The following is an 11,246-nucleotide window of genomic DNA, read 5'->3' as shown; positions in this document are numbered from 1 at the left end:
ATTTTAGGCGATGCCTCAACGAGTTTGAAACACTTGCACACATCTTTGGTTCATGCCACCACGGCGAGACTCTGGGCACCGCTAGAAATCATCAAATAAGAACCTTCATCGCCCAGGCCCTCAGAGTATTCAGCTTTTATGTCAAAAATCGTATTTATGCTCAACAAACGGATTAAAAGGGGGATTATATGACTATATTCATCACAGAAACTGATTAACAGAGACTAGTTACTTTTCGAACAATATTAGAGGCATCCTATACTGATTAGCTGTTTCACTCCATGTCCTGTACTTTGGCCCGATCTTCCGGGATGTGTTTCAGAAATATACTGTACTGAAATACTAAGCAAAATTTGAAAAATACTGCAATTTATGAACGTAGAAAACGCCCTTCCACTTCTGTTGTAATGTGAGAAGTGATTAAAGTCTATAGATTATTTTTTTACTTTATCATTTGAAGGGCAATACTTAATTTTTTAAACAAACCTCATGTAATATGAAAAACCAACGTTTGGGAAGGCCATAATTATAAGAGATACCGCGATAAGTTACTAGGCTGATATAGACTTTCGTCAACTAGGACCTGATATCACATTTCTTCTCAAAAGTCAAACGTAACTATTCCTTAACGATTAACCTTTAAATAAATCTTATGAGATTATTTTGTAATCAAATGAAATGAAATTCAACTGGAAATATTAGACAGTGGTAGCAATAGATAAAACATAAAGAGAATTGTTTTATTATGATATATTATTCAATTTATTTTCTAGTTTTTAATCAAAATTAATTTTCCAAAATAAATAATTAAATTTGCTATTTCAAGTTTAAAAATGGCCGCATTACAAAATTTAAATTTTGAAGGTTACAATATTTTGTCCTCAAATTCAATCCATTTAATATCTGAATTAATATGTATCATATCCTGAAGTTTACCAGTACATTTTCCTAAACATTTTACAAATCAGTTTAGGAACTGAAGAAGTTAATAATTTTTATATTTTCCCCCAAGATTACTCAGGTCCACTCTTGTAATTTCCTCTTGCTCTCGGCATCTTAGATAACTGCCTCCGAGTGTACGTTAGGATCCACTTCATTTGGTGAGAGCGCAGGAACACCGCCACTTCCCCCGTTTCCTCGCACCTGGTGGTTGTTCATGTGTATTTCAGAGGATGCGTTGCTGTTGGTGATGTCGCGGCGCCCTCCGATGCTCCTCGTACAGCTGGGTTCCCGGCTATGTCGGGATCGAATCAAGAAGACATGGTGACAACATGACTGCAAAGTCTTCTTGAACGCCACGCGGAACTCCCTGTTGAAGTAGGCGTAGATGAGTGGGTTGAGGGCAGAATTGAAGTATCCGATCCAGAAGACCGTGGCAACAACTACTGGAGGGCAGTAGCAGGCTTCCTCGCCACACAGCGTCGTAATAACGTACCTGCAACATGCAGACATTAAAGCTATATCATAGATGGTGCTTGTACAGTGAAATAAACTGATCTACATGTTCCGTGACTTAACCGACAAAATTAACCAGATATTCCAGATATTTTAGGACAGACAGACAGACAGACAGACAGACAGACAGACAGACAGACAGACAGACAGACAGACAGACAGACAGACAGACAGACAGACAGACAGACAGACAGACAGACAGACAGACAGACAGACAGACAGACAGACAGACAGACAGACAGACAGACAGACAGACAGACAGACAGACAGACAGATAAAGAAAGTATTTATCTTTTTCTTAGCCAGATGACCTTATTACACGTGGCTAACTTGGGGCTCCTGGACCTCTCTTACACTTAACCACATTAGATAAACGGAATGTGTACGTAATTTTACAGTAACAAGAACAGAATTAACAAACCATTACCACTAACTATATAAACATACACGTACAGTATATTACGATTAGCACTACTGATTATAAAACCGAGATAACATAGAATTTTAGAAAATATGCAAATACTGTGTGATATGTAAAATAAAGGACCGAAATTAAAATTAAACCCTCAGGGTTGATACAGTAAAATAGGAAACACACTAACACGATATAAGTGTTAACCCTCTACTGCATAGTGTTGCAAGTAGGCAACATATAACATTTCACCTGTGTAGATGGCTAGAGATTGTGGACAGAGGTAGTTTTAGGCACACCTTCGACTGCACAGTCAATCTTTTTCTTTTCTTAAATAACAGATGACAATACAGCCCTATAACCGAAGGTACTCCTTCAGCCCCGGCATCATCCTCGCGTATCAACCACCGTTTATTTAACGGGGACACAGGCTTCAGGTGTACCTCTGGCTTAACCGCAAAGACATTATGAATTATACATTCACGCTTCCAGTTTACACTGAAGTTATACTAGAATTGTTTATAAATGATGATGTGTGCAATAAGACTTGCGCATTGCATTCACGTATCCATGACATGTAGGCAGTAATGTTCGGTCTTTGAACCTTAAAAGCTTAGCGTAAAAATCGCGAAAACTGGTATATATATATCCTATTATGGCAAACATCATCACATACGAGTGTTAAGAATTGTTGGTAAATCTAAAACATTTAATGTATTTTGAACTTTGAAGCTTGAAATTTTCTTCACCAAACGGAAACTAAGAATAATTCATGCAGTAGAGGGTTAAAAACAGACGATTGTATTATGATCTAAATGCTATAACCTAAACATATTTTAACTTTTATGCATACGTTACCATGACTAGGTTTTACTTTCTACAACATACAACAATAATAAATCATTTTCAATCTAATTCACGCTTCCAGTTTACACTGAAGTTAGACTGGAATTGTTTAGAAATAGTGATGTGTGCAATAAGACTTGGTACTGGAGATATGGACTTCTTCTTGTACGATGTTTGATAATATAAACTAATAATACACATAATTATCCCTATTTTTTATATCTCAGGGCATACCTTAGTTATCATTCTACATACAGTATATGCGACTACCAACCGCCGGCACTTATGGTTGCTGCGGGAGGGAACTCCATAACAATTAGCCAAACATTTAACTGTTAAATTATTCTTAATCGATGAGTAGAAAAATGCTGACCTCTTCTATCTCCTTACTTCTTCCCATTGAATTTATGTCTGTGGAAGACCGGCTAGGTTTCATACTTGGTTCTGTTCTCGACTTAGACGCTCAAGATTTCTTCCGAAACATACCTTAACCAATATAGTGTTCCCTCTTACCATCAAATTCATAATTCATACCATTTCAAACTTCTTCTTTCATAATATCTTGGCTAGAGAGTGGGTGTTTCTCATGTTTCAGGGGGTAAATCATGTATTCGTAGGCAGATAGATAGATAGATAGATAGATAGATAGATAGATAGATAGATAGATAGATAGATAGATAGATAGATAGATAGTGTCTCAATAATGTACTATAGTAGCCACTGTCTTGGGGAGGTATGGTATTCCAGCTGATGAACCCACTGTCACATTAGTGTGAAATGCTGTGATTTCACTCTAAAAAAGCTTATAATTTTTCACGATTTCAATTTTTAATATGCTATTTTCAGTAGTAATAAAAACAAGGTGACATGCTCAGCTTTTGTAGATGCTCTAGCGGTCATCATCAAGAACGAAGAAAGCAGGTATGGTGGAGGGAGATAACGGAGACTAGCTCCAAAGGTAGACCTACAGACATCAAACGAGAAAACACAGTACGTGGAAAAACCTTGTCAAAATATCACGAAAACTCAACTGGAATACATTTATTTCATTTCCGTATTATTAACTAATTTTACAGTTTTCGGAGACGCCTTAGTGCCAGATTTTTGTCCCGCAGGAGTTATGTTAAGTTTCGATAAATCTACCAAAACGAGGCAGACGTATCCCAGCACCTTAAAATAGCGTATCACCATCGGACTGAGCTAGGATCAAACCCGCCATCTTGGGCTCAAAAGGCCGGCGGTTATGCAGCCTCAACTATTTAGCCCGACATGATAGTCTCAATCGGTAAATTTAAATTACGGTTCTCTCTTGAGAACTAGGCGTCAGGAAGGGCATCCGGCCGTAAAACAGGTCCAAATCCACATTGGTGCTGACCCCAGGTAACTTGGAGAAAGACTAGGAAGGATAATGGCTCCGTAGCACTGCAACTCTGAGAAGCCTTGCTTTATCAGTTGACGGCATTTCAACCCAAAGGCCTGGATATCACGAAGTGATCCGTGGTAAGTGTGACGATTCCTCTCGGCCGTTATTCTTGGCTTTCTAGACCGGAGACACCATCTCAGCATCAGATAGCTCCTCTATTTTCCTCACGTAGGCTGAGTAGACCTGGCACGAACACTGACCACGCCTGGAATCGAGCTCAGTGTCGCCCGTTAAGCAGCAGGCTGAAAATTTGTGTTACGGAAGTTAGCGTCACGTAAGTATAACCTAGCAACCGTGCAGGCTGTGATGTAAGGTGTGGATGGATAACGAGACAATGTTATCTACTACTACTCCACTAAAATGTTTTCATTCATCCCCTGAAGGGGGAGGCGGGCGTCTTAGACGGTGACGCCGTCTCTCAGGCCTGGAGGTTTACTACGGTAAAGGAGATGTGCCGAGAAGGTGAGAGCGTTGGCGGCCGTGGGCTATATTAGGAACTGTCCCGGCATTCGCCTTAGTGAAGGAGAATGGAAAACCACGGGAAACCTTTCTCAGGACAGCCAACGGGGCTCCAGCCCTTCTCCGTCCCCCGAATGCAGAGGCGTAGAGCTACGGCAGAGCCGCGGCCACCACTGCTCTACTCGGTTGGTCGTTCAGAATGCAGAGCTGTCGGACCACGGACCAGCCGTGGCTACCTGTAGGCCGAAGCCCGCTTTGCATCTATCGACGTGTTACCTAGCAACCGTGCAGGCTATGTCTTATGACTGGTGGTCATCCGAAATTAGCAGCCGTTGCTGGCTGGCCATGACCGAGAAACATATTATTTTTGATCATTTGATTTTCGCAGAGGGAAAAGCGTTTTTTATACATATTGCAATCAATTGAGGAAAGAATAACGTCAACAAATACTTCACCATGACAATACGCAACAGCTGTATGTCAAGTGCGTTGAGTGAAGTGCGAATAGTGACGGTGGTGACATCTAGTGTTGCGGTGTGGAAAACCCGAGGACTGCATACTCGTCTTCACTCATTGGAAATGTGTGTTAAAATAACTGAACAATTTAAATTAACGTACAAGATCAAAATGGTATTAAAAAAATAGAGAAAGACCTCACTGAATTAGGATCACCAAATCTTCAGGATAGAAATATAATGAGGACAATTCTTCACACAAGGGGATTTGAGGAAGATGAGAAACCAACACGCCTTACTTGGTCGGAGGAAGATAAATTACAACAATCGACGAACATAAAGAACTATAGGGCAAGGAGGAAAGCTGAACAAATGAAAATTTAAAATATGCAATTTTACATTATAGCATTATACATGCCGTACCTTTATATTCGTTTGAGTGTCCACTCAGCCTCCGAGCGGAATACTCCTCTATCTCTTATTCTTTCTGGCCTTTTTTGAAATATACAGTAGATGCGTTTGATGTAGATGACATTGTCCACTCAGTAAGTCAGTTTATATATTGTCACTGGCCTGTTTAACTCACTCCCCCCCCCCACACACACCTACTCACGTAATTTGATGTACCCAAAAGGCAAAGCGACCTGCAGTGGTATTATATTTGTTCAGCAGCATTTCCCTGGTCAGTCCACCACACAGAGGATGAAAGCCCTCAGACTGTAAATATATGTCACGTGCCCGCATGACCTCTTCTACTCTGACCTGACAACTGAACACACTTAATAGCAGCAGGAGGGCGGGACTCGCAGGGACTTGCCGCCTAATCAAAGTGATGGTGACAGCTACAGCCGAACAATCATTTACTCTCTCTGCTTGGACCTCCGTGCCATCGCATGCCAGCCAGAGCAGTAATCTACCTAGTACGCACAAACGAAGAAGCCAAGAGTGCCAAATTTGTTCTAAACTTATCACGGGGTTTCCTAACAAATTCTCTCATGTAACAAAGTCGAGAAATATGGTAACTGTGTATTGTGATTAAACATACAACAATTTATTTCATTTCAGGTACAACATATATACTGTATATTTAAAACACTAGGCTAATATTTGTAAACGTGATTTTGGGAGAATGGTTGAACCGACTGACATCATAAAATATTCTGACGACAGCTCTTGGCCTGTAGATTTGCAGAGCGTCTTTGAAAGTACAAGAACCTAGTTTATCCGGCCCTCATTAATCCGTTTCTCCGGTTTATCTGGATCGAAAAAAAATATTTTTTTTTTTTTTGCTAGGGCGTTTACGTCGCGCCGACACAGATAGGTCTTATGGCAGCGATGGGATAGGAAAGGCCTAGGAGGTGGAAGGAAGCGGCCGTGGCCTTAATTAAGGTACAGCCCCAGCATTTGCCTGGTGTGAAAATGGGAAACCACGGAAAACCATTTTCAGGGCTGCCGATAGTGGGATTCGAACCTACTATCTCCCGGATGCAAGCTCACAGCCGCGCGTCTACGCTCACGGCCAACTCGCCCGGTAAAAATATTTTTACTTGTACAGTATTTATTTTACGAGGTCGATTCTTCTTGAATATCTTTTCCGCCACGGATAGTTAAGGACAGTAAGTCAGCCGTGGTCTATCAAAGGTACCGCCCCAGAATTCACCTGGAATTGAGAATGGGAAATCGTGGACTCATCTGAGTTTCTTGACACATTCTCACGCATTCCCGAATGCTCGGACGTAGATGTGAACGACGTAAATGACTGGTTGAAAAATGACTGTAATTCAGGCTACAACATAATGACAGATGATCCTCGGCAGGTAATGACGAGAGTGATGGTGAATTCGAAAATAAAACCGGCGCTCCATCAAAAGAAACTATGACACATGGAGATGCAACAATGCATCTGGACAAACAGATGGCCTATTTAGAATCACAGACTAAAATCACACCGGCAGAACTGATGTTAGTGAAACGTTTTCGTGATCAAACTGCGCGCAAACGCTATATAAATGTAAAAGAGAAAACGCTCACATTATTAGCGCATAAAACAGAGTCGTAAATGTAAGAAAAGTGTTCTTATATTTTTTGGTACACTTTAAAAAAGGTATTATTGTACAACTTATGTAATATATAACATGTGCTGTATTTTTTTAGTTTTCCGGATTATCCGAATTTTCGATAATCCGGATCAGTTCCGGTTCCTGTGTATAAAGAATTCTCCCCGTATATTTTCAAATTATTGAAGACAAATGTAGCATTCTGATTCGATAAAGCGGTCGTCAGTACTTCAAAGCCGCCTGAACCGCAAAGAGCGCTGAGCAGGAGGCAAGATAGGGGAGGTGGGAAGGGGTAGGCACGCATGTGCAGTCAGACGTCTTTCTTGAAAAGTGCACATTTCATTCAAAATTTCTCAAAATTTAAATGATTGTTCGGTGTCTGGGTTCAAATTAAATTCCAAAGCAACTGACGCTATTCGATTAGCACGGCTCAATATGGGATAAAGCCCCAATGGTAAATAGTTTCATTAATGTGTGTGAATCGTCTTCTAAAATATATCATAGGTAAGGGCTTTCCTTCTGGTGGGAAAATTATTGTTATGGGGGAAGATTTCATGAAGGTTTTGCCTGTTTTGTCTCATACTTATCGCCAAACAATTATTTATTTATAACTGTATTAAATACCCTCCTCTTTGACTCTTCTTCAAGACACGTCGCTTACCTAAAATATGCGAGAAAAACCACGCAAAAACGCGGAATTCACTGACTACCCCTCTATAGATGGTGACGACTCCAATATTATTGACCTATCAGCCAAAATTTTAGCGCATGATGATGTCGTAATTGAAATATATATATCTAAACGTTCACTTCTGCGAAAGATGTCTTCATTTTCTCGGAAGTTGCCATTATTAATATTAATTTGAAAGTCATTGGGATTATACGCGATAGTTCAAAACAATTCAGTAGCGTCAAAAGTTTAAGAGTGAAGATAAAAACTAGCTACTTCAGTTTCCTACATAATTTTTGAATTCCTTAGGATTAATGATTAGCCTCCACATATTCTTATTTTAATCTAAAAATGGGACCCATAGTTATGCTGCTTAGAAATCGGAACGTTTCCCAACGGCTCCTAAACGGAACCAAATTAGGGCCTAATTCTAAGAAGTATGTACGAAAATGGTTTAGATTTGGAAATAAGTGGTTGTAAAGGTGGACAGAGATCTTCTTTCAAGAGGCATCAATTTCCAATTCGCTTGGCATTTTATATCGCGACCAAGGGACGTGCAGGTCTCTATTTGCCTCAGATTTTAGCCATGGCCAGTTAAACGTTACTGTGACAAGAGAGCGATGTTTCAAAGTTGCAAAAGTGCAGAAAGGTAATTGTTCAACGAAAGCACCGAGCAATTAGGGAGATCATGGGTTTGAACCCCACTGTCGGCAGCCCTGAAGATGGATTTTCGTGGTGTCCCATTTTCACACTAGGCAAATGCTGACTGGGGCTGTACCTTATATAGGCCACGGTAGCTTCCTGCCAAATTCTAGCCATTTCGTATTCCATCATAACCCTAAGACCTACCTGTGTCACTGGGACGTAAAGAAAATGGTAAAAAATTAAAATACAAGGAATATCGTATATACGGTAATCCTTTAATAAATACTTACCCCATTGGCCGTCATATCTTGGTGGGTTTCAGCTAGTTATATTTAATTACATAACATATTTCAAATAGGTTAAGATTACGTCTAGTTCATCGGCCCGTGATAATAATAATAATAATAATAATAATAATAATAATAATAATAATAATACTGATATTTGTTTTACATCCCACTACCTACTTTTACGGCTTTCGGAGATGCCGAGGTGCCGAAATTTTGTTCCGCAGGAGTTCTTTTACGCGCCAGTAAATCTATCGACACGAGACTGACGTATTTAAGCACCTTCAAATACCACCGGATTGAGCCAGGATCGAACCTGCCAATTTGGGGTCAGAAGGCCAGCACCTCTACCATCTGAGCCACTCAGCCCGGTGTGAAAAGAATAAACGCGGAGGAAGGAACGTCCTGTACGTCTTTGAAAGATACCAAACAAGAAATTCTGGAGAGTTGGAACATGTCATGGGAAAGAGCCAAAAGTTAAGAAAGAATGGTGATCTCTCTGCAAAAACTGGCCCTGAATAGTAGAAGAGGACTGGATTAAATAAACTGGTGTTTTTTTAAGGAAAACTTAATTAAAAGGTCTGAATACCCTTTACCAAACAAACACCGAATGCATATTTAGTTTCAATTTTCTGGAAAAATAATTGATCTTGGTGTGATATGTTTGTCACTTCACTATCTTCCTCTAGAACACAGAGAGAAAAGGATAGAGCAGCCAGAGTTTACGTCGTTCAGTGTCAGCGCTCAGACAGATTTACTTTTCCGCTTATGAAAACGCTTTTCAAGTTATTACGTGATTGAAATATTGACTAAAAGTCAATCATGTTCTAAACGATACACCTTGTCACTGAACCAGAGACTCCTCTCTTTCTAGAGTTGAATCTGGTTATACCTTAATACTCGACCTACAAATTAAATTTTCTTCTTTTTCATTAGGTCTAATAATATTCTCCTCTTATCAACATCGTTTACTTCGACGTTCGTTTTATTTTCTGTCCGGCTTGTTCGTGTCATCCTGCACCATATCCACATATCTATAAGTTTTATTTGTTTTGTTTCCTTTTATAATCATTGTTCAATTCTCACTTTCGTATGGTAATGCACTCCAAACGTAGGTTTTGAAAAATCTTCCTTACTTCCTTATCGAATCATCTCCATGGTAACGAACTACGCAGGGTGTTTGAAATAACACCGACAACGCTTAGTGTTGTAACGTGACGGATGTAAGAAATGAAAACAAACTGGCAGCGTTTAATTCTACGACTAAGATATAGTCTACTACTCGAAATCGACTTTCAACCTATTAAGTCATGTTACGTACGTATAGTACGTGTTGAAGAGTTGTTAAGTACAGAACAAATATGCCCAATCGGACACCAATGGGATCCGAACCCATGAGTACTGTATGTAAGTAGCAGGACCTAATAGGTTGAACATCGATTTCTATTACATTGCGGTCGTGAAAATTCGATATTCATAGTCTACTACTAGTTACTAGTAAACATACGCGGACACGTTTTTACACAGGTTGCGTACTCAGAGTCACACCGGTTGTTCACTCTATTAATTACAACTTAACACAATCACATTAACTATACATTAAACAGTCTCCAATTATGCACGTCCCACACTGTCTGTCACAGAAGTCACTGGCACACGTTCTTCAGTCGAACACTCAAATAGTCTTCGTAGAGTCCGCGCTGACACGGCACAATGACTCGGGGCACTCCTGATTTCACTGAAGACAGACTCAGCTACACGACAGAACTGAACACTGCAGAAACACACTTCACAACTGGAACAGTCCGCCAACTCAACTGAACTCAACTCCGTACGGCACTCAGCTGAACTCCGCAGCAATAAAACACACCCTCTCAGACTGTTCAGTGCTCATGGCAGTACACACTCAGTACTCCACGGCAGTATTCCATATGGCATTCCACGGCAGTCAGCGTAACACTTCTCCACACGACTATTCTCCCCTGTGCTCACGACAATCAACTCCAAAGCAGCACTGATTCTGACTTGATTGCCTGTCCACCTTATGTAGTCAGGTTTAGCAATTCCAGAACAGTTCAGTAGTTGGATTTGCCGAGAACATTCTCGCTGCCGAACCTTCTGGGCCACTAATCCAGGGCCTCCTGGTAACGCTGGAAAGAGACCGGCACATCTTACCCCAGCCCCTCCTTCCTGCAGTGAACATGCTGTCGACAGCTATTAGCCCAGCTTTGACGTCGATCGCTCGTGGGTGGGGCCAGACCGGGTTGCTCCTCCCACTTTTTGTTCAGCACAGTGGTCAACCCGCCGAACTATACTATGCAGGACGGCAAATTGATCATCATTCAAGGGCGGACTCATGTCCAAAAATGCATGGTTTGGGAACTGTACAGCGTCATAGTTGTAAAACACTTCATATATGGTATTGGGTGTATGTTCCACATTTCGTTAAGAAACCTCCATCAACCCCACCACATCATCACAACGTCCATTAAATTAGAAGATGGGTTCTAAATGTCGACTTCAAACTCGATTACAGA

At 40.6% G+C, this 11,246-nt stretch overlaps 1 protein-coding gene across 1 annotated transcript in view; it reads right to left on the bottom strand.

The window, feature by feature from the left end:
- Positions 1-842: 842 nt before the first annotated feature.
- LOC136879216 (octopamine receptor beta-1R) overlaps positions 843-11,246 on the bottom strand; it is a 30,778-nt gene continuing 20,374 nt past the window's right edge. The window contains exon 2 of the mRNA XM_067153019.1: positions 843-1,435. Within this exon, the coding sequence (XP_067009120.1) occupies positions 1,057-1,435 (379 nt within the window). The 3' untranslated portion in view covers positions 843-1,056. The remainder of the gene's footprint in view (positions 1,436-11,246) is intronic.

The sequence above is a fragment of the Anabrus simplex genome, chromosome 8 (genome assembly GCF_040414725.1).
Source record: "Anabrus simplex isolate iqAnaSimp1 chromosome 8, ASM4041472v1, whole genome shotgun sequence".
NCBI lineage: Eukaryota > Metazoa > Arthropoda > Insecta > Orthoptera > Tettigoniidae > Anabrus > Anabrus simplex.
Note: the sequence above shows the minus strand (reverse complement) of the source record. Positions and strands in the feature narration are given on the sequence as shown.